Below are 23,154 nucleotides of genomic sequence, written 5' to 3' on the forward strand. Positions count from 1 at the left end.
TTATTTTGGGGGGGTTTTTGTGAAGGGTGGGGAATGGTGAGATTCCGGCGCGGGGGTCCTCCCCCCCCCCCCCCCGCAGCTAACAACATGGCGCCGCACTGGGCCCGGGCAGCGGCTGGAGCCTTTTTCTGGGGTTTTTTACCAAAATTGGAGGGTTTGGTTGGGTCTTTACCAAAACTGGAAGGATTGGTTGGGGATTTTTTTTTACCAAAATTGGAGCGTTTAGTTGCAGGGGTTTGTACCAAAATTGGGGGGTTTGGTTGTGAGTTTTTTTAACCAAAATTGGGGGTTTGGTTGGGGATTTTGTACCAAAATTGGGGGGTTTGGTTGTGAGTTTTTTTACAAAATTGGAGGGTTTTGTTGGGTCTTTACCAAAACTGGAAGGTTTGGTTGGGGATTTTTTTTTACTAAAATTGGAGCGTTTAGTTGCAGGGTTTTGTACCAAAATTGGGGGGTTTGGTTGGGGATTTTGTACCAAAATTGGGGGGGTTGGTTGTGAGTTTTTTTAACCAAAATTGGAGGGTTTGGTTGGGGATTTTTTTTTCCAAAATTGGAGCATTTAGTTGCAGGATTTTTAGCAAAATTGGGGGGTTTGGTTGGCATTTTTGTACCAAAATTGGAGTGGTTTGGTTTGAGTTTTTTTACAAAATTGGAGGGTTTCGTTGGGTCTTTACCAAAACTGGAAGGTTTGGTTGGGGATTTTTTTTAACCAAAATTGGAGCGTTTAGTTGCAGGGGTTTTTATCAAAATTGGAGGGTTTGGTTGGGGATTTTGTACCAAAATTGGAGTGGTTTGGTTTGAGGTTTTTTACCAAAATTGGAGGGTTTGGTTGTGAGTTTTTTTACCAAAATTGGAGGGTTTGGTTGGGGATTTTTTTTTTTACCGGAATTGGAGCATTTAGTTGCAGGGTTTTCTACCAAAATTGGGGGGTTTGGTTGTGAGTTTTTTTACCAAAATTTGAGGGTTTGGTTGGGGATTTTTTTACCAAAATTAGAGGGTCTGGTTGGCGATTTTGTACCAAAATTGGAGGGTTTGGTTGTGGGATTTTTTACCAAAATTGGAGTGTTTAGTTGCAGGGGTTTTTAGCAAAATTGGGGGGGGGGGGTGGTTGTGAGGTTTTTTTACCAAAATTTGAGGGTTTGGTTGTGGGTTTTTACCAAAATTGGAAGATTTGGTTGGGGACTTTTTATCAAAAATTGGAGGGTGGTTGGATTTGTTTTATCAAAATTTGAGAGGTTTGGGGTTGTTTTTACCAAAACTGGAGGGGTTTGGGGGTTTGGGGTTTTTAACTAAAATTGTAGGATTTGGTTTTGGGGGTTTTTTAGCAAAACTGGAGGGTTTGGTTGGGTTTTTTTTACCAAAATTGAAAGGTGGATGGAGTTGTTTTACCAAAATTTGAGAGGTTTGGGGGGTTTTTTTGCCAAAATTGGAGGGGTTTGGTTTTTTGTTTTGGTTTGTTTTTACCAAAACTGGAAGAGTTTGGGGTTTGGTTTTTTTGCTAAAATCGGAGGGTTATTGGAGTTGTTTTACTAAAACTTGAGGTTTTGGGGGTTTTTTTACCAAAACTGGAGGAGTTTGGGGCGCTTTTTAAAACCAGAATTAGAAGGTTTAATTATGGTTTTTTTTAACCAAAATTGGAGGGTTATTGGAATTGTTTCACCAAAACTGGAGTTTTGTGGTGGGATTTTTTTTTTTTTTTTTTACCAAATTGGAGGGGTTTTCTTACCCAAATTGGGGGGGGGGGGGGGTGTGGTGTGCCAAAATTGGAGGATTGTTGGTTTGGGTTTTTTTACCAAAATTGGAGCATTGTTGGGGTTTTACCAAAATTAGAGGTTTTGGGGGGTTTTTTTTACCAAAATTGGAAGGTTGTTGGAGTTCTTTTACCAAAATTGGATGGTTTTGTTGGGTTTTTTTTACCAGAATTGGAGGGTTGGGTTGAGATTTTTTTACCAAAATTTGAAGGGGTTTGGGGGGCGTGTTACTAAAATTGGACGGTTTTGGGGGTGTTTAACCCAAATTGGAGGTTGTTGGGGTTTTCTTTTTAACCAAAATTGGAAGGTTGTGGGGGGTTTTTTTTACCAAATTTGGAGGGGGGTGTTTTGGGGTTTTTTTACCAAAATTGGAGGAGTTGTTGAGTTGGGGTTTTTTACCAAAATTTGAAGGGGTTTGGGGGAGGGGGGGGTATTACCAAAATTGGAGGGTTTGGGGTTTTTTTACCAAAATTGGAGGGGGGGGGGTGTTTGTGTTTAACCAATATTGGAGGTTGTTGGAGGTTTTTTTTACCAAAATTGGAAGGTTGGGGGGGGTGTTTTTAACCAAAACGGGATTGAGGAGAAACCCCCCAAAAATGGCTCTCGGGGGGGCGGGGGGGGGCGTTAGGTCACGTGGGGCTCTCCCCTCGTTTTTGGGGTGCCCCCCCCTTAATTAGCGCTTCCCTGGTCTGTGGTCATTAGTGATGGGCTGGGGTTACTGGGGAGACTGGGGGCACTGGGGTGGGGTTACTGGGGAGACTGGGGGATACTGGGCTGGGGTTACTGGGGAGACTGGGGGATACTGGGCTGGGGTTACTGGGGAGACTGGGGGATACTGGGCTGGGGTTACTGGGGAGACTGGGGGATACTGGGCTGGGGTTACTAGGGAGACTGGGGGATACTGGGCTGGGGTTACTGGGGACACTGGGGGCACTGGGCTGGGGTTACTGGGGAAACTGGGGGATACTGGGCTGGATGTGAAGGTTACTGGGGGCACTGGGCTGGGGCTCTGTGGGGTTAATGGGGAAACTGGGGACACTGGACTGGGGTTACTGGGGAAACTGGGGGCACTGGGCTAGATGTAGGGAATACTGGGGGCACTAGGCTGGGGGTTACTGGGGGCACTGGGCTGGGGTTACTGGGGGATACTGGGGGCATTGAGCTGGATGTAGGGAGTACTGGGGGTTACTGGGGATACTGGGGGCACTGGGCTGGGGCTAAGTGGGGTTACTGGGGGATACTGGGGGCACTGGGCTGGATGTAGGGAGTACTGGGGGCACTGGGCTGGGGCAGTGTGGGCTTACTGGGCCCTGTTGGGGGTTACTGGGGAAACTGGGGGCACTGGGCTGGGGCCATGTGGGGATACGGGGGGATGCTGGGAGTTACTGGAGTTACTGGGCTGGGGCTGTGTGGGGTTACTGGGGGCACTGGGCTGGATGTAGGGAATACTGGGGGCACTGGGCTGGGGGTGTACAGGGATACTGGGAGCACTGGGCTAGGTGCTACTGGGAAAACTGGGGGCACTGGGCGTGGATGTATGGAATACTGGGAGCACTGGCCTGGTGGTTACTGGGGGCACTGGGCTGGGGCTGTGTGGGCTTACTGGGAGAACTGGGCTGGGTGTAGGGAATACTGGGGGCACTGGTCTGGCGGTTACTGGGGATACTGGGGGCACTGGGCTGGGTTTATAGGGGATGCTGGGAGGATTTAGAGGAATACTGGTGAAACTGGACAGACCTGGGCTGCAGGGTTGGGGGGGTACTGGGAGTACTGGGAGGCATAAGGTGGGGGATACTGGGAGCTGTTGAGGCTCACTGGGAGTACTGGGAGCATCAGTGAAGCTGAACTGGAACGTCAGACTGGGGATACTGGGAGCACTGGGTGGCGTGGTGGCAGGGCTGGGATGGGGGGCACTGGGAGTACTGGGAGCTACTAAAGTGCACTGGGGGAACTGGGGAGCACTGGGAGGTACTGGGGGGCACGGGGGTACTGGGGCCAATGGTCTGGGGATACTGGGGAGTACTGGGAGCTACTGGAGTGCACTGGGAGCACTAGAGCCACAGGGCTGGAGGTGCTGGGGAGGTACTGGGAGCCACTGGAGTGCACTGGGGGGTACTGGGAGCACTGGGGTGTCTGGACTGGGGAATATTGTGGAGCACTGGGCGCTACTGGAGTGTGCTGGGGGATACTGGAGAGTACTGGGTGCTACTGGAGTGCACTGAGGGATACTGGGGAGCACTGGGGCCATTGGGCTGGTGATACTGGGGAGCACTGGGAGCTACTGGGGGGCACTGGCGAATACTGGGAGGCACGGGTGTGCACTGGGGGGCACTGGGAGCTACTGGGACCACTGAACTGGGGATACTGGGGAGCACCGAGAGCTACTGGAGTGCATTGGAGGGTACTGGGAGTACTGGGGCCATTGGGCTGGGGATACTGGGGAGCACTGGGAGCTACTGGGGGACACGGGGGGGATACTGGGAGGCATGGGAATGCACTGGGGGGCACTGTTTGCACAGGGACCACTGGGCTGGGGGATACTGGGGAGCACTGGGAGCACTGGGGCCATTGGGCTGAGCATACTGGGGAGCACTGGGAGCTGCTGGGACTACTGGTCTGGGGATACGGGGGAGCACTGGTAGGTACTGGTGTGCATTGGGGGGTACTGGGAGCACTGGAGCCACTAGACTGGGGGATACTGGGGAGCACTGGGGCCACAGGATGTGGTACTGGGAGCCACTGGGAGTGCACTGGGACTGTCGGACTGGGGATACTGGGGAGCAATGGAAGCTACTGGAGCGCACTGGGGGATACTGGGAGGCATGGGAGTGCACTGGGAGGCACTGGGAGCCCAGGGACCACTGGGCTGGGGGATACTGGGGAGCACTGGGGGATACTGGGGAGCACTGGGGGATACTGAGGAGCACTGGGAGCTACTGGAGTGCACTGGGAGCGCTGGGTCCTTCCGCCGGGGTGGGGGGTTCCGCCACACTTCCCGTCATCCCTCGCGGCCGGGCGCCGCCACTCTTCCCGTCATCCCCCGCGGCCGGGCGCCGCCACAGGCCGGGCGCGGTCGTCCCCGCCCCGGGAGGCGGGTTCATCTCCCGTATTGACCAATGGAAGCGGCTGTCTGCCGCCCTTCCCCGCTCGGATTGGTGGAGCGTGGGCCAATGGCGGCGGGCGGCGGGCAGCTGTGGCGGCAGCGCCGGGGATGAGCGCGGAGCGGGAGATCCGCCGTGAGTCCGGGGCCTCCCGGGGCCCCCAGAGACACCCCTGTCCCCTCGGCCCGGGGCTCCCCAGACACCCCCCCCCCCGACTCGGGGTACCCCAGAGACCCCCCACTCGGTTCGGGGTCCCCCAGAGGCCCCCCGGGCCTGGGACCCTTCAGGCGGCTCCTCACACTCCCCCCCCCCCCCCCCCCCTCCGCCCTCAGTTTCCCTCAGGCTGTCCCGGTCCCTCGGTGCTCCCCCCCCCCATTTCTATCTCCCCCATTTCTATCCCCCCCCTTTTCCATCCCTCCCCTTTCCATTCACCCCCCTTTCCCCCCCCCCCCCCCCTTTCTATACCCCCCCTTTCCCCCCCCCCCATGCCATAAGCCCCTTTCCCCCCCTCTCAACAACCCCCCCTTGCGGTGGGGGGGGGGGGGCGGGGAGCTGCAGAGAGACACCCCAACCACCCCCCCAGCTCGGGGTCACACCCTGGGCACTGGCTGCTTTTGGGGGTGGGGGGGGTGTTGGGGTACACGCTGGGTGGGGCACGGCTGCGGAGGGGGGGGTTCCCACCAGCCTGACACACACACCCCCCCCCCCCCAGAGCTGCAGAAGGCGAAGGAGAAGGCTCAGCGCGGTGGGAACCTGGTGGAAGAGGCGGCGGTTTGTAACCAGCTGGGCGAGATCTTGGCCAGCCATGGTGAGTCCTCACGGCCCCCCCACAACGGGGGGGGGCTCCCCTAATCCCGCTTTTCACCCCCCCACCCCACTTTTCCCCCCCCCGTTTGCCATCAGGACGCTACGAGGAGGCTCTGGAGGAGCATCGGCAGGAGCTGCGGCTGCTGGAGGGCGCGGGGGACGCCCTGGGCAGCGCGGTGGCGCATCGCAAGGTCGGGGAGCGCCTGGCCGAGCTGGAGCGCTACGAGGCGGCGCTGAAGGTGGGGCTCGGCCATCGGGGGGGACACCCAAACGCTTCGGGAGGGGCCTCGAGTCATTGGGGTTTGGGTTTTTTCCCCTTTTTCAGCACCAACGGCAACACCTGGAGCTGGCGCGGTCCCTGGCGGACGACACGGAGCAGCAGCGCGCCTGGGCCACCATCGGCCGCACGTTCATGTTCGTGGCCGAGAGCCGCTCGCCGCGGGAGGGGGCGGCCGCCGCGGCGCTGGCCGAGGCCGAAGGGGCCTTTCGGACCAGCCTGGCCATCGTGGAGGAGAGGCTGGAGGGTGAGGCTGGGGGGGGGGCTGCTGCTGGGGGGGGGCTGCTGCTGGGGGGGGGCTGCTGCTGGGGGGGGGGCTGCTGCTGGGGGGGGGGCTTCGGCGGCTCCCGGCAGGGGCGTGGGGGGTGGGTTTCAGAGCTTCAGCTGCTCTCGGTGAGGTTTTTTGGGGTTGGGTTTTTGGAGCTTCAACTGCTCCAGTGGGTTTTTGGAGCTTCAACTTCTCCCGGTGGGTTTTTGGGTTTTTTTCTTTTTGGAGCTTCAACTTCTCCCGGTGGGTTTTGGGGTTTTTTTCTTTTTGGAGCTTCAACAGCTCCTGGTGGTTTTTTGAAGCTTTGACAGCTCCCAGTGGGTTTTTTGGTTGGGTTTGGGTTTTTTTTTTTTGAGCTTCAACAACTCCTGGTGTTTTTTTGAAGCTTCAACTGCACCTGGCAGGGTTTTGGGGTTTGGTTTTTTGGAGCTTCAACAGCTCCCAGCAGGATTTTTTTTTGTTTTCTCTTCTTGGAGCTTCAACATCTCCCGGTGGGTTTTTGAAGCTTCAACAGCTCCCGGTGGGTTTTTTTATTGGGTTTGGGTTTTGTTTTTTTTTTGAGCTTCAACTACTCCTGGTGTTTTTTTGGAGCTTCAACAGCTCCCAGCAGTTTTTTGGATGTTTTGGGTTTTTTTTTTTGGAGCTTCAACAATTCCTGGTGTTTTTTTGAAGCTTCAACTGCTCCTGGTGGGGTTTTGGGGTTTGGTTTTTTGGAGCTTCAACAGCTCCCAGCAGGTTTTTGGGTTTTTTTTTTTTTTTTTTTGGAGTTTCAACAGTTCCTGGCATTTTTTTGGGTTGTTTTGGGGTTTTTTGGAGCTTCAACAGCTCCTGGTGGGTTTTGTTGGGGTTGGTTTTTTTTTTTTGAGCTTCAACAGTTCCTGGCATTTTTTTGGGTTGTTTTGGGTTTTTTTGGAGCTTCAACAGCTCCCGGTGGGGTTTTTGGGGTTTTTTCTTTTTGGAGCTTCAACAGCTCCTGGTGGGTTTTGTTGGGGTTGGGTTTTTTTTTTTGAGCTTCAACAGCTCTGGGCGTTTTGGTTTTTTTTGACCTTCAACACCTCCCACCGTTTTATTTTTTTTTTCCCCTCCCAGGAAGCGTGCCACACCGGGAGATAACGGAGATGCGGAGCCGCTTGTACCTCAACTTGGGTTTGGTCTACGACAGCTTGAAGGAACCGGCTAAATGCGACCACTACATCAAAAAAAAGCATTTTTCTCTCAGAGTAAGCACGGGCCGGGGCGGGGAGGGATTTTTGGGGGCAAATCCAGCAGCGACAGCGGCTCCGTTTGCAGGCAGGGCCGGCTCTACGAGGATCTTTACCGCGCTTACTTCAACCTGGGCCACATCCAGCTGCGGGAGGGCGAACACTCCGCAGCTTTACGTTGCCTGGCCCGGGCACGCGACTGCGCCCGGAAAATGAAGGAAAAAGGGATGGAGAGCGAGTGCTGCGGCAGCACGGCCCAGGTGGGTGCTTGTTGGGAGGGGGGGCTCGGGAGGTTTTTCCCAGCGTTGGGTGCTCCCTGTGCTGATGGGTGTCCCCTCTGTCACCCAGGTCCTGCTGAGTTTGGGGGATTTTGCGGCCGCCAAGCGCTCGCTGAAGCAAGCTTACGTGTTGGGCTCGCGGCAGCCCTGGCAGCGAGACCTCGTCCGCTCGAATCTCCGCTACGGTGAGCTGGTAACGGTGTCCCCGAGGGCAGGACGATGTCCCCAGGGGTGGGACAACATCCCCAGGGGGGCTGTAGAATCCTCCAGCTCTGCCCTGTCCCCCCCTCCTCCGCCCCTTCCTCTTTGTGCTGCCGCAGCTCGGGGCTGCGAGGATGCACGGGGGTGGCCAGGGGACACAGAGGGGACACTGAGCTCCCCCCCCCTTAGGGTTGGTGGCTCTGGGGGTCCCCAGCGTGCCCTGATTGTCACCTCCCCACAGCCACCAAAGTGACACGGCTGCAGGAGGCTCTGGAGGAGGCAGCGGCTAGTGACCCTCCGGCGGCCCTAGCCCTCTGCGAGCAGCTCGGGGACACCTTCTCCAAGCACGGCGACTACGCCCGGCCGTGGACTACTACCAAAAGCAGGTAAGTGGGGCTGAGGAAGGGTTTTGGGGAGTTCTGGGGGGTCGTTCCTGCTGACGGGGGGCTCCCCGGGGGCAGTTGAGCTTTGCCCAGGAGCTGGGGAGGCCAGCGGAGGAGCTGGCTATCATCCACGTCTCGTTGGCCACCACTTTTGGGGACCTGAAGGACCACGCGCGAGCTGTCCACCATTACCGGCAGGAGCTGCCTTGCACCAGGGCAATGCGCTGGAGGTGAGCTGGGGCTGGGGGGGGGGCTACGGGGGGTCATGGGGGGTTTCCTGGATGCTTTAGGGGGCTCCTGGGTGCCCTGGGAAGGCTCATTGGGTCCCTCAAGGGGCTCTTGGGGGTCCTGGGGGTGCTTCCTGGGTCCTTTGGGGACCTTCTGGGGGTCCTGAAAGGGCTCATTGGGTCCCTCAAAGGGTTCCCTGGGTCCCTCAAAGGGTTCCCTGGGTCCCTGAAAGGGTTCCCTGGGTCGTTTGGGGGGGTCCTGGGGGGCTTTTGGGGGACTCTTGGGTGTCTTTTGGGGGACTCTTGGGGGTCCTGGGGGGGGCTCCCTGGGTCCTTTAGTGTTCCTGGTTGGTTCCCTACATCCTTTGGGGGGCTTCTGGGGGGGGCTCATTGTGTCCCTAGAGGGGCTCCTGGGCCATGGGGGGTTCTCTGTGTCCCTGGGGTGCTCCTTGGGCTCCCTGGAGGGGTTCCCCAGGTCCCTCAGCTCAGGGGGGGCAGGGGGGGTGTTGCTCAGCAAAGCTGTCCCCCAAGTTGAGGTGGGGGGTGACAATGGCACCATGGCTGGGGGGGACACACACCCCCATGGAGTGACCCTGGTCCTCCCCCCGCCCCCCCTGAGGCTGTGGGAGTGGGGGATGCCCCCCCAGGAGGGTCCGTGGCTCAGTGTAGCCCCTCAAGGAGGGTCTGTGGCTCAGTGTAACCCCCCGGGAGGGTCCGTGGCTCGCTGTGGCCCCCCCCAAGGGCCAAGGCCTGACTCCACGTGGTGGCCAGGAGGGGAAGACGTGGCTGAACGTGGCGCTGGCCATGGAGGAGGCGGGCGAGCCCCGCGCCGAGCTCCAGCCCTGCCTCCACACCGCGCTGGAGCGAGCGGAGGCGGCCGGAGACCCCCGGTTGCAGGTGAGGAGGGGGGACAGGGACACCCCCCCCACACACACAATGTCCCCCTCAAACCTGGGCTGGCAGTTGACCTTCCTCCTCCTCCTCTTCTTCCTCGCCAGCGGCAGATCCTGCGGCACCTCCACTCGCTGCAGCTGCGGGACGGTGACGCCGAAGCGGCCGCCAGCACCGCGGCCCGGCTGGGGGGGCTGGGGGGCTCCGGCGAGGAAGAGGAGGAGGAGGAGGAAGAAGAACCAGAGAGCAGCGAAGCTCAGGACGAGAGCGAGCTGGAGCTGTCGGAGAGCGGTGAGGGGGGGCTCGGGGGGGGGGGTTGGGGTCCCCTAAGGGGGGTTTTTCCTCATGGGGGCGTGTTTCTTGCAGAGGGGGAGGAAGAGGAACTCGACGGTTACAGCAAGAGCGTCCCCGGGCGCCGGCGGATCAGCAAGGTGAGAGCCATGGGGGGTCCCCTGACACCCCCAAAGAGGTGGGGGGGGGCGTTCCCTTCCCCTGACACCCCCAAAAGGGGTTGGGGGGGGTCTCCTCTTTCCCCTGACACCCCTCAAAAGAGGTTTGGGGGGGTCCTTCCCTTTCCTCTGACACACCTAAAGAGGGGTGGGGGGTCTCCCCCTTCCCCTGACACCCCCAAAAGGGGGTGGGGGGGTCTCCCTTTCCCCTGACACCCCAGAAAGGGGTGGAAGTTCTTCTCCTTGACACCCCCAAAGAGGGTGGGGGGGGTCTCCCTTTGCCCTGACACCCCTAAAGCAGGGTGGGGGGGGATCTCCTCTTTATCTCCTCTTTCCCCTGACACCCCCGACGGCGGAGGGGGGGGGCCCTCCCCTTCATACCCCCAAAGAGGAGGAGGGGACACGTGTCTCTCCCTTCCCCTGACACCTCCCCCTAAGAAAAGGGCTGGGGGGGCTCCCCCAGGTACTGGGGTACCCCCTGACCTCACTGTCCCCCCCCCCCCCCCCATACTGGCAGTGGAACCGTCGGAACGAGCGGGGCGAGACCCCCCTGCACCGCGCCTGCATCGAGGGCGACCTGCGCCGTGTCCAGCTCTTCCTCAGGCAGGTGGGTGAGGGGACGAGGGGGTCCCCAACACTTGGGGGGCACTTTTGGGGGTGCAGGGGATCCAGCATCCCCCTTTTTTCTTATTTATTTCCAGGGGCACCCCCTGAACCCCCGAGATTACTGCGGCTGGACCCCGCTGCACGAGGCCTGCAACCACGGGCACCTGGGTGAGTTTTGGGGTGGGGGGAGGGAGAAAACAGGGTTTGGGGTGCGGGTAGAACCCCCCCAAAGTTTCTGATTGTCACCTCGTTGTCCCCCAGAAATCGTCCGGCTGCTGTTGGACCGGGGGGCTGCGTTGGACGATCCCGGGGGGCCGGGTTGCGAAGGCATCACCCCCCTCCACGACGCCCTCAGTTGCGGCCATTTTGAGGTGGCCGAGTTGTTGGTGCGGCGCGGAGCCTCGGTGACGGCCAGGAACGCCAAGGTGAGGTGGAAAAAATGGGGTGGGGGGGACCCCAAAATTACCTAGAGAGCTTTGTGTGCCCCCCTCCTTGAAGGGTCTGACGCCGCTGGGGACGCTGGAGGAGTGGGCGAGGACCTACGGCGACGAGCTCGACCAGGAGACGCGGCAGCGCTGCCGGGCGGCCGAGCGGCTGCTGAAGGAGACGGCGGCGGCGCGAGGTGGGACCCCCGCCACCCTGCTCCCCTTTTTTGGTTTTTTTTTTTTTTTCTGGGGGGAGTGGGGGTTACCGGTGTCCCTCCGCCCCACAGGTCCCCCGGCACGGCTTTGCCAGGACTCGCCGCCGGCGGATTGGCGAGCGGGAAATCCAGCAGCCGCGCTCCCCGGAGGAACCGGAGGACGGTGCCCGCGTCGCCGGTGAAGAAGCGGCAACGGGGGACGGAGCCCGACGAGTACGAAGCCGCCATCCGGGGCCTCGGTAGCGCCAAATCCCTCCTTGGTGGCCCCAAATCCCTCCTTGGTGGCCCCAAACCCCTCCTCGGCGACGGCACCGCCGCGGTGCGCCGGCAGCCGGCCCTCATCCCGGCTGAGGAGTACCTAGAGGATGACGACTGGCTGGAAGATGACTTGGGAGAGTCCCGGGGGGCTCGTAAACGGCCTCGCCGGGACCCCCCCGACCCGGCGATCGTTTCGGGGGACAGCACGGGACGGAAAGCGACGGTGGGCTCCCCCGCACCGGCCCGGCACCGGCAACCGCGGCGGCGCCGGAGTGTGCAGAGCCGGCTGACGGGCTTGGTGGAAAGGAGCCCGGCGGGATGCTCCCGGGAACGCCGACCCCCCGAGATGGTCGGGACCCCCCGGGAGGGCGAGGGGAGCCCCCCCTGCGCCCCGGCACCGCCACCGGCACCGGCACCAGCACCGCCGCCCACCCTCCGCGTGCGGGTCCGTGTCCAGGACAACGTCTTCCTCATCCCCGTCCCCCAAAGGTAAGAGATTTACCCCACCCTCCTCCCAACTTTTAGGACCCCCCCTTTTTTTTTTTTCCCCCCTTCAGGTCCCTTTTGGGACCCCGGTGACGGGCGGCAGCGCCGACCGCTGACCCCGAAGCCGGTTTTACCGTCGCGGCAGCGAGAACCGCGCCGTGGGCTGGTTGGCGGAACGAGCGGCCGAGCGCTATTACCAAACCTGCGGTTTGTCACCCCGCCTCACCCTCAAGAAAGAGGGGGCCCTTCTCGCCCCCCAAGACCTGGTGGGGGACGTTCTACAGAGCAACGAAGAGGTAAGGAAACGCCAAACCCCGGCGCCGGCGTCGGTGCCGAACCGTAAGTGCCGACGGCGCCGGCGGTTTCGTAGGTGCTGGCGGAGGTTCAGTGCTGGGACCTGCCCCCCTTGGCCGAGCGGTACCGGAAAGCTTGCCAGAGCCTGGCTGTGGGTGAGAAAAAACCCCCCTTTTTCCCCTCGGGGGGGGTTTTGGGGGCTCTCCGGGCTCCCCAAAGGGGTTGAGGGCCACCAAAAGGCACCAAAAGGGCCACCAGGCGCCGGTTTCCCTCCCGGCAGAGCCTCACCCGCTGCTGCTGAAGGTGACGGAGCTGCACGAGCAGAGCCCGGCGTTGGGGGTCGGGGGGGGCCTGGCCCTGCGGCCCCCCCACTTCCCCCCGTTGTTGCGGGCTCTCAAGCTGCAGGCGCCGCTGCGGCAGCTGCAGCTGCGCGGCTGCGGGTTGCCCGATGCCGTGGCTACCCAGTTGCTGGCCACGGTGGCCACTCTGCCTGCCCTCACCCTCCTGGATCTGGCTGGGAACCGGTTCAGCGCTCAGGGGCTGCGGCAACTCCTGCCCCAGCAACCCGGCACCTTCCAGGTACGGGGGGGCCGGCAGCGTCCCCCAGATTTGTCCCCAAACCTCCTCTGTGTCCCCTAAGCCTCCTGTCACCCCCAAATCTCTTCATCCAGTCCCTAAATTCTGTCTGTCCCCCAAATGTCTTTGTCCCCCAAATCTCCTCTTCATTCCCCACCAAATCTCTTCATCTCACCCCAAATCTCTGTCCCCAGATCTCTCTGTCCCCCAGATTTGTCCCCAAACCCCCTCTGTGTCCCCTAAACCTCATGTCACCCCCAAATCTCTTCATCCCCCAAATAGCTCGTGTCTCTCCCCCAAATATCTTTGTCTCTCCAATCTCTTCTTCATTCCCCACCAAATCTCTTCATCTCGCCCCAAATTTCTTTGTCCCCCAAATTTTTGTCCCCCAAATTTCTTCCCAAACCTCATCTGCACCCCCAAACCTTATGTCACCCCCAAATCTCTTCATCCAGCCCCTAAAACTCTCGCCTGTCCCCCAAATTTCTTTGTCCCCCCAATCTCTTCTTCATTCCCCACCAAATCTCTTCATCTCACCCCAAATTTCTTTGTCCCCCAAATCTCCTTGTCTGTCCCCAAATTTGTTTCCAAACCTCGTCTGCATCCCCTAAACCTCATGTCGCCCCCAAATCTCCTCATCCAGCCCCTAAAACTCTCATTTGTCCCCCAAATTTCTGTCCCTCCCAATCTCTTTGTTCCCCCCAAATCTCTTCATCTCACCCCAAACCCTTTGTCCCCCAAAGCTCTTCATCCACCAAACCTCTCGCATCCAGCCCCCGAATTTCTTTGTTCCCCCCAAATCTCTTCATCTCACCCCAAACCCTGCCTTTGTCCCCTAAATCTCTTCATCCATCCCCCAAATCTCTTCCTCGTCCCCTAAACCTGCCTTCTGTCCCCTAAACCCAGTCTCCCTCCCCTAAACCTCCTCCTCCTTCCCCTAAACCCGGTCTCCCTTCCCCTAAACCCAGTCTCCCTCCCCTAAACTTCCTCTTCCACCCCGACAGAACCTAGAAGAGCTGGACCTAAGCCTGAACCCCCTGGGTGACTCCGGCTGCCGGCCGCTGTCCCAGCTCCTGCAGAGCTGCCCGGCGCTCACCCACGCTGCGCCTGCAGGCCTGCGGCTTCACCGACGCCTTCGCCCTCGCCGGTAAGTGCCTAAACCTCACCTAAACCTCGCCTAAACCGTCATCGGCACCTAAACCTTTGCCCAACCACAGGACCGCCGCGGCTGCAGACTCTGGCCTTGTCCTGCAACGCCCTGGGCCCAGCGGGGCTGACGCGGCTCCTCGGGAGCCTCCCAAGCCGCGACCTCGTCCGGCTGGAGTTGGGCTCCGTCGCCGCACCAGGCCCGCAGCCCCTCACCGCAGCCCTCGGCAAGTACCTGGCACAGGTGAGAGGGGACACGGGGACAAGGTGGGGCACATCTGCACCCCCACCCGCTACCCCCCGGGTGGCCGCGGGGTGCCGGCTGGGGTTGTGCCAGTTTCGGGGTGCTCTTCCCGCAGGAGGGGAGCGCCCTGAGTCACCTCACGCTCTCCGGGAACCGCCTGGGTGACGGGGATGTCCTGGAGGTGGCCAGGTGAGACCAGGGGACAAGGGGACATCTTGGGGAGGGGGGGGACAGAGAGGATTCGGGGGGGACCCTGGCACTAGGATCCTCCCCAAGGGAGACCTGGCTCTGGTGCTGGAGCACGGGGATGCTGCCGGCTCTGTCTGGAGGGCGAGGTTTAGGGAACGGAGGCCGGGTTTAGGGGACAGAGGAGGAGGTTTAAGGGACGGAGGCCGGGTTTTAGGGGACAGAGGAGGAGGTTTAAGGGACGGAGGCCGGGTTTAGGGGACCGAGGAGGAGGTTTAAGGGACGGAGGCCGGGTTTAGGGGACCGAGGAGGAGGTTTAGGGGACGGAGGTCGGGTTTAGGGGACAGAGGAGGAGGAGGTTTAAGGGACGGAGGCCGGGTTTAGGGGACGGAGGAGGAGGAGGTTTAGGGGATGGAGGCTGGGTTTACGGCATGGACGCCAGGTTTAGGGGATGGAGGCCGGGTTTAGGGGACCGAGGAGGAGGTTTAAGGGATGGACGCTGGGTTTAGGGAACAGAGGCTGGGTTTAGGGGACCGAGGAGGAGGTTTAAGGGACGGAGGCCGGGTTTAGGGGACCGAGGAGGAGGTGGTTTAGGGGATGGAGGTCAGGTTTAGGGGACAGAGGAGGAGGAGGTTTAAGGGACGGAGGCCAGGTTTAGGGGACAGAGGAGGAGGTTTAAGGGACGGAGGCCGGGTTTAGGGGACAGAGGAGGAGGTTTAAGGGACGGAGGCCGGGTTTAGGGGACAGAGGAGGAGGTTTAAGGGATGGAGGCCGGGTTTAGGGGACCGAGGAGGAGGTTTAGGGGATGGAGGTCGGGTTTAGGGGACAGAGGAGGAGGAGGTTTAAGGGACGGAGGCCGGGTTTAGGGGACGGAGGAGGAGGAGGTTTAGGGGATGGAGGCTGGGTTTACGGCATGGACGCCAGGTTTAGGGGATGGAGGCCGGGTTTAGGGGACCGAGGAGGAGGTTTAGGGGATGGAGGTCAGGTTTAGGGGACAGAGGAGGAGGAGGTTTAAGGGACGGAGGCCAGGTTTAGGGGACAGAGGAGGAGGTTTAAGGGACGGAGGCCGGGTTTAGGGGACAGAGGAGGAGGTTTAAGGGACGGAGGCCGGGTTTAGGGGACAGAGGAGGAGGTTTAAGGGATGGAGGCCGGGTTTAGGGGACCGAGGAGGAGGTTTAGGGGATGGAGGTCGGGTTTAGGGGACAGAGGAGGAGGAGGTTTAAGGGACGGAGGCCGGGTTTAGGGGACGGAGGAGGAGGAGGTTTAGGGGATGGAGGCTGGGTTTACGGCATGGACGCCAGGTTTAGGGGATGGAGGCCGGGTTTAGGGGACCGAGGAGGAGGTTTAAGGGATGGAGGCCGGGTTTAGGGGACCGAGGAGGAGGTTTAGGGGATGGAGGCCGGTTTAGGGGACCGAGGAGGAGGTTTAGGGGATGGAGGTCAGGTTTAGGGGACAGAGGAGGAGGAGGTTTAAGGGACGGAGGCCGGGTTTAGGGGACAGAGGAGGAGGTTTAAGGGACGGAGGCCGGGTTTAGGGGACAGAGGAGGAGGTTTAAGGGACGGAGGCCGGGTTTAGGGGACCGAGGAGGAGGAGGTTTAAGGGACGGAGGCCGGGTTTAGGGGACGGAGGAGGAGGAGGTTTAAGGGATGGAGGCCGGGTTTAGGGCATGGACGCCAGGTTTAGGGGATGGAGGCTGGGTTTAGGGACCGAGGAGGAGGTTTAAGGGATGGAGGCCGGGTTTAGGGGACCGAGGAGGAGGTTTAGGGGATGGACGCTGGGTTTAGGGAACAGAGGCTGGGTTTAGGGGACCGAGGAGGAGGTTTAAGGGACGGAGGCCGGGTTTAGGGGACCGAGGAGGAGGTTTAGGGGATGGAGGTCAGGTTTAGGGGACAGAGGAGGAGGAGGTTTAAGGGACGGAGGCCGGGTTTAGGGGACGGAGGAGGAGGAGGTTTAGGGGATGGAGGCCGGGTTTACGGCATGGACGCCAGGTTTAGGGGATGGAGGCCGGGTTTAGGGGACCGAGGAGGAGGTTTAAGGGATGGACGCTGGGTTTAGGGAACAGAGGCTGGGTTTAGGGGACCGAGGAGGAGGTTTAAGGGACGGAGGCCGGGTTTAGGGGACCGAGGAGGAGGTGGTTTAGGGGATAAGGGACTGAGGAGGAGGTTTGGGACGGAGACTGGCTTTAGGGGTCGGAGGACAAGATTTAGGAACAGAAACTGAGGTTTAGGGACAAAAGAACACCCTCGGGAGACAAAATAGGGGACAAGGCCGGGGGCACCCTTTTCTCATTCCCCCTCCCTGTGCTGCAGGTGCCTCCCCGCGTGTCCAGCTCTGGTTTCCCTGGATTTCTCGGCTAATCCCGGCATCAGCACCGCGGGCTGCGGGCGCTGCTCAGCGCCCTGGACCAGAGGAGCCGCGGCCTCCGCTTCCTCTCCCTGGCAGGTACGGCCTGGCTGCGGCACCGGCAACCCCCCGCCCAAGCCCCGGCGAGATAACAACAACCCCCCTCCCGCCAGGCTGCGCCGTGGAGGCTCCGCTGGACGCCGCCACCTGGGCCGGAATCGCCGGAAAAATCCGGGATTTCCGCCTCTGCGGAAAAAACGTGCGGCCCGACCCCTGGCCAGACGCCGAACAAGCCCAGCCCAGCCCTGCCGTCACGCGGCACCGAAAGCTCTTCCACCAGAGCTGCTGAAGTGACGCCAGTGCCTCGCGGTTCTAACCGGTTCTAACTGGCGCCTTGCGGTTCTAACCGGTTCTAACTGGCGCCTCGCAATTCTAACTGGTGCCTCGTGGTTGTATCTGGTTCTAACCGGCACCTCGTGGTTGTATCCAGTTCTAACCAGCATCTCGCGGTTCTAACCGGTTCTAACTGGTGCCTCATGGTTGTATCTGGTTCTAACCGGCGCCTCGTGGTTGTATCCAGTTCTAACCAGCAACTCGCGGTTCTAACTGGCGCCTCGCAATTCTAACTGGTGCCTCGTGGTTGTATCTGGTTCTAACCGGCACCTCGTGGTTGTATCCAGTTCTAACCAGCATCTCGCGGTTCTAACCGGTTCTAACTGGTGCCTCATGGTTGTATCTGTTCTAACCGCGCCTCGTGGTTGTATCCAGTTCTAACCAGCATCTCGCGGTTCTAACCGGTTCTAACTGGTGCCTCGTGGTTGTATCTGGTTCTAACCGGCGCCTCGTGGTTGTATCCAGTTCTAACCAGCATCTTGCGGTTCTAACCAGCACCTCGTGGTTTCAACCAGCGTGACCATTACACACCGTATTTATCAACGTGACTGGCGGTCTCGTGGTTTTAACTGGTTCTAACCGGCATCTGGCGCTTTTAACCGGCGTCTCGTGGTTTTAACCAGTGCTAACCAGCACCTCGCAGTTTCAACCTGTTAAACCAGCGCCTTGCAGTTTTAACCGGTTTTAACCAGCGTCTCGTGGTTTCAACCAGCGTGACCATTACACACCGTATTTATCAATGCGACTGGTGGTGTCGTGGTTTTAACTGGTTTTAACTGGTATCTGGCAGGTTTTAACTGGCGTGGCTCTTACACGCGGTATTTAGCAACGTGACTGGTGGGTTTTGGCGTCACCGGCGCTCACGGAGGGGTTTATTGTCCCCAGCTTCCCCTGAACACCAGTCGGGACTGGGAGGAGGGGACGGGGAGGGGACCGGCGCGTGCCGGGGGCGGCGGCTCAGGAGTGGAGGAAGCGGTTGAAGGCGTTGTAGGCAGATTCCAGGTCGAACAACATTTGCCGCACCTGGGAATCATCCAGCTCATCCGACGCCGACATCCCGCTGAGCGTCTGGAGCCTGGCGGGAGGCGGCGGGGGCTGCGTCAGCGCAACGCCAGCCCCCCCCCCCGCCACCGCCACCACACCGAGAACGGGGCCGGTACCGGCCCCCCCGGCACTCACCACTGGTTGACTTTCTGCCGCCCCTCGAAGTCGGGGGGCAGGTGGCTCATGCGGTTCATCGTCTCCATCAGCTCCCGGAGGTCCGGTTGGATCTGGGAGGGAATTTTGGGGTGAGCGGCTGCGTCGGTGTCGCCAAACCGGTGCTGCCGCAGGGCTCTTACCTCATCCATGGCTCGGATCTCCAGGCGCAGCTTGTCCATCACCGTGATGAAGAGCTGCCAAAGAATGAGTGTTTGGCTCCACCACGGCCCTTCCCGGCTCCACAGACCCTTTCCCGCTCAACCAGACCCTTCCCACCCCACCAAAACCACCGAAACCCAGCGCCGGCAACCCCCGGCACCGTACGGAGACAATATCGGCGATGCAGCGGTTGAGGTTGCCCTTGTCGTCCTTGATGGTGATGGGTCGATCCTCCTTGATCCTCTCCATGGCCAAGGGACAGTCGAGCTGCGGGGAAAACGCCGCCATAAGCGGCACAACCGGCACCCGCCAAACGCTGGCACCGGGTTGTCGGCGGCGCCGGAGGTACCGCCAGCGCCTGGGCTCACCCGGAATTTGCGGCAGAAGTCGTCGATGGAGCTGATCTCGGAGCCTTGAACTTGTTTGAGGGCGGCTTTGAACTGGACGAGGAGGCGGGAGCAGGCCGCCGTGTACCTGGGGGGGGGACACACGGGGACACGATGGACCCTCCCTGCCACCGCGGCGGCGCGCGGGGTGCCACCGCACCGAGGACTTACTCGTTAGGAGAAACGCAGTCCTTGATGTAGGCCTTCTCCAGAGCCTGGAGCGTCTTCACCACCGCAAAGAGTTCGGCCATGTTGTCGTACCTGCAACCGCAACGGGGACCGCGGTGGAGAAGAAGGGGGGGACCGCGGTGGATGACGGTGTTCCAGGAGGGAGCGTGGTGGAGGAGACGGGACCGGGATGGAGAACCGTGTCCTGAAAGGGACCACGGTGGAGGAGAGGGGACCACGACAGAAGACAACAGTGTCCCAGGAAGGACCATGATGGAGAACCGTATCTCAGGAAGGACCACGGTGGAGAAGAGGGGAGCAGGATGGGGAACCGTGTCCCAGGAGGGGCCATGGTGGACAACGGTGTCCCAGGAAGGACCACGATGGAGAAAAAGGGACCATGATGGAAAATGAGACCACTATGGGGAACCATGTCTCAGGAAGAACCGTGGTGGTGAAGAGGGGAACACGATGGACAATGGTGCAGAACAGGGGACCATGATGGAGAAGTGTGGTGGAGAAAAGGGGACCAGGATAGAGAAACAGGATCCCAAGAGGGAGTGTGATGGAGAACCATGATGGGGAACCATGTCTGAGGAGGGACCATGATGGAGGGGACCATGATGGAAAACAGGATCCCACCAGTGACCATGATGGTGAGAAGGGGATGGTGATGGAGATGTGTCCCAGGAAGGACCATGATGGACAACAGTGTCCAGGAAGGACCATGGTGGAGGAAAGGGACCATGATGGAGAACCGTGTCCCAGGAGGGACCATGATGGTGAGAAGGGGACAGTGATGGAGATCTGTGACCCAGGAAGGACCATGATGGGGAACTGTGTGCCAGGAAGTACCAGAATGGAGAAGGGGGACCACGATGGAAAATGGTGTCCCAGGAAGGACTGTGGTGGAGAAAAGGGGGACCACGATGGAGAACTGTCTCGGGAGGGACCATGATGGAGAAGGGGGGATCACGAAGGACAACGGTGTCCCAGGAAGAGCCATGATGGCAAGAAGGGGACGGTGATGGCCAAGGGTGTCCTGGGAGGGACCATGATGGCGAGAAGGGGACAGGGATGGGAAATGCTGTCCCAGGAGGAACCACGATGGAGAATGGGGGACCAGGAAGGACCATGATAGAGAAGGGGGGACCATGATGGATAATGATGTGCCAGGAGGAACCATGATGGCAAGAAGGGGACGGTGATGGACAAGGGTGTCCTGGGAGGGACTGTGATGGCGAGAAGGGGACAGGGATGGGAAACAGCATCCTGGGACGGACCACGATGGGGACAAGAGGACCACGATGGGGAACTGTGTCCCAGGAGGGACCACGATGGAGAAGGGGGACCACAATGGAAAATGGAGTCCCAGGAAGGACCGGGTGGAGAAAAGGGGACGACGATGGAGAACTGTCTCAGGAGGGACCAGGATGGACAATGATGTCCCAGAAGGCACCACGATGGGGAGAAGGGGACCAGGATGGGGAACCGTGTCCCTGGAAGGACCACGATGGAGAAGGAGGGACCACAAAGGCCAACGGTGTCCCAGGAGGAGCCATGATGGTGAGAAGGGGACGGTGATGGCCAAGGGTGTCCTGGGAGGGACCATGATGGCGAGAAGGGGACAGGGATGGGAAATGCTGTCCCAGGAGGGACCACGATGGAGAATGGGGACCAGGAAGGACCATGATGTCCCAGGAGGAGCCGTGATGGCGAGAAGGGGACGGTGATGGCCAAGGGCGTCCCGGGAAGGGGCCCACGATGGCGAAGGGGCCGGCGCTGGCGAGCTGTGTCACTGTCACTCGCGTGGCTGGGCCCTGCCTGTCCCCACACAGGCCCGTGGGGACGTGTCGGGGGGTCACCGGGGGCTCGTTGTGGGGGTCCCGTGTCCCGTCCCCGTCCCCCCCAAAACCCCCGCTCGGGTCTGGGACCGCACTCACTCACTTCTCCCTCTCCCGCGCGTTCTTGTAGAGCTTCACCTCCTGCGGGGACAAGGGCAGAGACCGGCGGCGGCTCAGCCCCGGGGGGCGGCGGCTCAGCCCCGGGGGGGCGAAGCTGGGCGGGGGGGGGGGCGGGACACGGGGGAGGCCCCACTCACCTCATAGAGCTCCGGCTTGTTCCCGGGGGCTGCAAATGGAGGGGGGCAGCGTTAGAGGGGGGCTGGGGGGCCCCTGTCACCCCCCCGGTCGTCCCGTCCCCCCCCCCCCCCGCCCCGGTCGTCCCCTCAGGCCTGCAGGGCCTGGTCCCGCCGCTCTCACCTCCCATCCCGGGCGGGCCCGTGATGCCGTGGAACATCCCGCCGCGGGGTTCCGGGTGTCCCGTGTCCCCCCCCCCGCCACCTCGCCCCGGAGGGGTTTGGGTCTCTCCTCCCTCCCCCCCCCTCCCCCGCCGGTGCCGGTGGCGATCGCGGGGCCGGTGGCCGCGTTGCGCTTCCGCAAAATGGCGGCGGTTGGATGATGCGGCGCTCGGCTGGTCGCGCCTGGCGCGGGGGGGGGGCGGGGTTTGGGCGGGAAGGCGGGTGGTTTTGGCGGGAAAAGGCGGGCGGGGGGGGGGGGCAGAGGCGCTGCCTGGACATGGCGGCACCGCGGGGGGGAGATACAGGCAGGGAGGGCAGCGCCACAGGCAGGTGTCGGCAGGTGCAGGCAGGGAGGGCAGCGCTGCAGGCCTGCAGGTTTCCAAAGGAAGGTGATGGCTGCCTGGAAACAGGAGGAGGAGGAGGAGGAGGGAGAAGAAGAGGAGGAGGAGGAGGAGGAGGAGGAGGGGGAGGAAGGCCCCGTCCTCAGGCGGCCTCTCCGCGGGGCCAAGGGCCGTGTGAGGTGGCAGCTGACGCAGCCGGCAGCTGCCATAAACCCGCTGGGCGCCGGGGTCAAGGTCACCCGGCGGCGTCTTCCTGCCGCCGAGAAGCGCCGGGTTTGGTCCCGCGGCGGCGACCGAGGGAAAATACGGGGCGAAAAAAGGAAATTCTGGGAAAATCTGTGGGCGTTTCCCGGCGTCGAGGCGTTTGGCCTCTCGTGAGGCGCCGCATCGGTTCGTGGTTTCACACCGGGTCCTCGCCGCGGGACACGCGGATTTCGGCAGTTTTGAGCGTTTCCCGCTCGGGAAAACCGTGGGGTTAAAAAGAAGAAAAACCATTAAAAAAAAAATTGAGAAAAATCCCGAGATGTTCCATCGCGCTAAGGGAAAGGCCGGGGTTGGGGGGGGGGTCACCCCCTCCCTGCCCCACCCCTGCGCCCCCACGCTGATTGGACCTCGGTGTCGTGGGGCGTCGGTTTGGGGGCAGAGAGAGTTAGACCTGGCTTTTAGACCTGTCCTAAGAGGCTTAGACCTGGCTTACATGGTTTAAACCTGGCTTTTAGACCTATCCTAGGAGTTTTAGACCTGTTTTAAGAGGTTTAGACCCGGCTTAAGGGCATTACACCTGGTTTAAGAGAGTTAGATCTGGCTTTTAGACCTGTCTTAAGAGGTTTAGATCTGGCTTTTAGACCTGGTTTAAGAGGTTTAGACCTGGCTTGAGAGCATTACACCTGGCTTATGAGAGTTAGTCCTGGCTTTTAGACCTGGCTTAGGCAAGTCTTGGCTGGTTTAACAAAGGGCCATTTGCATTTCCCAGGGAAGCGGAACAAAGCTGAGCTTGGTTAAGCAGGACGACCCAGGTAAGGAAATGAATTTTAAGGAGAAAAAGCCAAATCTGCTTGTTCTTGTGGAGGCCTCAGAGGGGGCGTGGCTGGGACAAACCTCGGGGGTGGGGGGGGTGGGATTTGGGGACAGAAGGGGACACTTTTTTTCCCACCAGCTTTGAGCTGGTCCCACACTCAGCGCCCAGAGGAGTTTGTGCTGGAAAAAAAGAGGAAACGTAATAAAAATCCTGATTTTTTTGGCGGGAAATGTTGGTTCAGCATCAACGTGGGTTTAACCTTAATGCGGGTTTAATGTCAATGTTGGTTCAGCATCAACGTGGGTTTAATGTCAACGTGGGGTCAACGTAAATGGTTGAACGTCAACGCGGGCTCAGCGTCAACGCGGGCTCAGCGTCAACGCGGGCTCAGCGTCACTTGGGCTCAACGTCAACTTGGGCTCAACGTCAACTTGGGCTCAACGTCAATGCGGGCTCAGCGTCAACTTGGGCTCAGTGTCAACGTGGGTTCAACGTCAACGCGGGCTCAACGTCAACTTGTGTTCAATGTCAACATGGGTTCAACGTCAATGTGGGTTCAACGTCAACTTGGGCTCA

General features: G+C 60.3%; 3 protein-coding genes across 5 annotated transcripts in view; 2 read left to right on the plus strand and 1 right to left on the minus strand.

Annotated features, from left to right (window-relative positions):
* The first annotated feature begins 4,912 nt into the window (after nucleotides 1–4,912).
* TONSL (tonsoku like, DNA repair protein) lies at nucleotides 4,913–17,316 on the plus strand. The gene is given in 30 exon segments (XM_074846069.1): nucleotides 4,913–4,987; nucleotides 5,565–5,660; nucleotides 5,756–5,898; nucleotides 5,985–6,183; nucleotides 7,294–7,400; nucleotides 7,402–7,424; nucleotides 7,495–7,666; nucleotides 7,755–7,869; nucleotides 8,127–8,246; nucleotides 8,249–8,271; nucleotides 8,347–8,470; nucleotides 8,473–8,498; nucleotides 9,267–9,392; nucleotides 9,494–9,677; nucleotides 9,753–9,817; nucleotides 10,353–10,442; nucleotides 10,537–10,609; nucleotides 10,703–10,866; nucleotides 10,940–11,196; nucleotides 11,232–11,828; nucleotides 11,950–12,121; nucleotides 12,196–12,274; nucleotides 12,400–12,698; nucleotides 13,700–13,792; nucleotides 13,794–13,842; nucleotides 13,913–14,085; nucleotides 14,201–14,274; nucleotides 16,581–16,645; nucleotides 16,648–16,713; nucleotides 16,788–17,316. Coding segments are annotated over 30 exon segments (3,975 nt in total). The 5' UTR covers nucleotides 4,913–4,962; the 3' UTR covers nucleotides 16,964–17,316.
* Nucleotides 17,317–17,845: 529 nt separating this feature from the next.
* VPS28 (VPS28 subunit of ESCRT-I) lies at nucleotides 17,846–21,328 on the minus strand. 3 transcript variants are annotated; one of them, XM_074826880.1, is made up of 9 exons: nucleotides 21,182–21,328; nucleotides 21,022–21,050; nucleotides 20,868–20,905; nucleotides 18,924–19,013; nucleotides 18,735–18,840; nucleotides 18,532–18,633; nucleotides 18,348–18,401; nucleotides 18,187–18,278; nucleotides 17,846–18,082 (listed from the first exon to the last, which is right to left on the minus strand). In XM_074826880.1, exons 1-9 carry the CDS (start codon nucleotides 21,216–21,218, stop codon nucleotides 17,965–17,967), a joined length of 666 nt encoding a protein of 221 aa, XP_074682981.1. In that variant the 5' UTR covers nucleotides 21,219–21,328; the 3' UTR covers nucleotides 17,846–17,964. The 3 variants fall into 3 exon arrangements, with proteins under 3 accessions (XP_074682981.1, XP_074683063.1, XP_074683156.1); XM_074826962.1 differs by lacking the exon at nucleotides 20,868–20,905 and having other exon boundaries at nucleotides 21,182–21,274; XM_074827055.1 differs by lacking the exon at nucleotides 21,182–21,328 and having other exon boundaries at nucleotides 20,864–20,905.
* A 34-nt stretch (nucleotides 21,329–21,362) lies between these two features.
* Nucleotides 21,363–23,154, plus strand: part of LOC141932455 (alanine aminotransferase 2-like) — a 6,933-nt gene continuing 5,141 nt past the window's right edge. Inside the window, 3 exon segments of the mRNA XM_074846081.1 lie at nucleotides 21,363–21,371; nucleotides 21,729–21,934; nucleotides 22,871–23,060. Of these exon segments, the coding sequence (XP_074702182.1) occupies nucleotides 21,363–21,371; nucleotides 21,729–21,934; nucleotides 22,871–23,060 (405 nt within the window).

Source organism: Strix aluco, chromosome 1 (genome assembly GCF_031877795.1).
Source record: "Strix aluco isolate bStrAlu1 chromosome 1, bStrAlu1.hap1, whole genome shotgun sequence".
NCBI lineage: Eukaryota > Metazoa > Chordata > Aves > Strigiformes > Strigidae > Strix > Strix aluco.

What these genes read in the sequence shown, in the direction of transcription:
- VPS28 (XM_074826880.1), bottom strand. Translation starts at nt 21,218, where the DNA reads ATGTTCCACGGCATCACGGGCCCGCCCGGGATGGGAG. An exon ending in AGATCCGAGCCATGGATGAG is followed by an intron (nt 18,279 to 18,347) that starts GTAAGAGCCCTG and finishes ATTCCCTCCCAG; the next exon opens with ATCCAACCGGACCTCCGGGA. An exon ending in CGGCAGAAAGTCAACCAGTG is followed by an intron (nt 18,083 to 18,186) that starts GTGAGTGCCGGG and finishes GCCTCCCGCCAG; the next exon opens with GCTCCAGACGCTCAGCGGGA.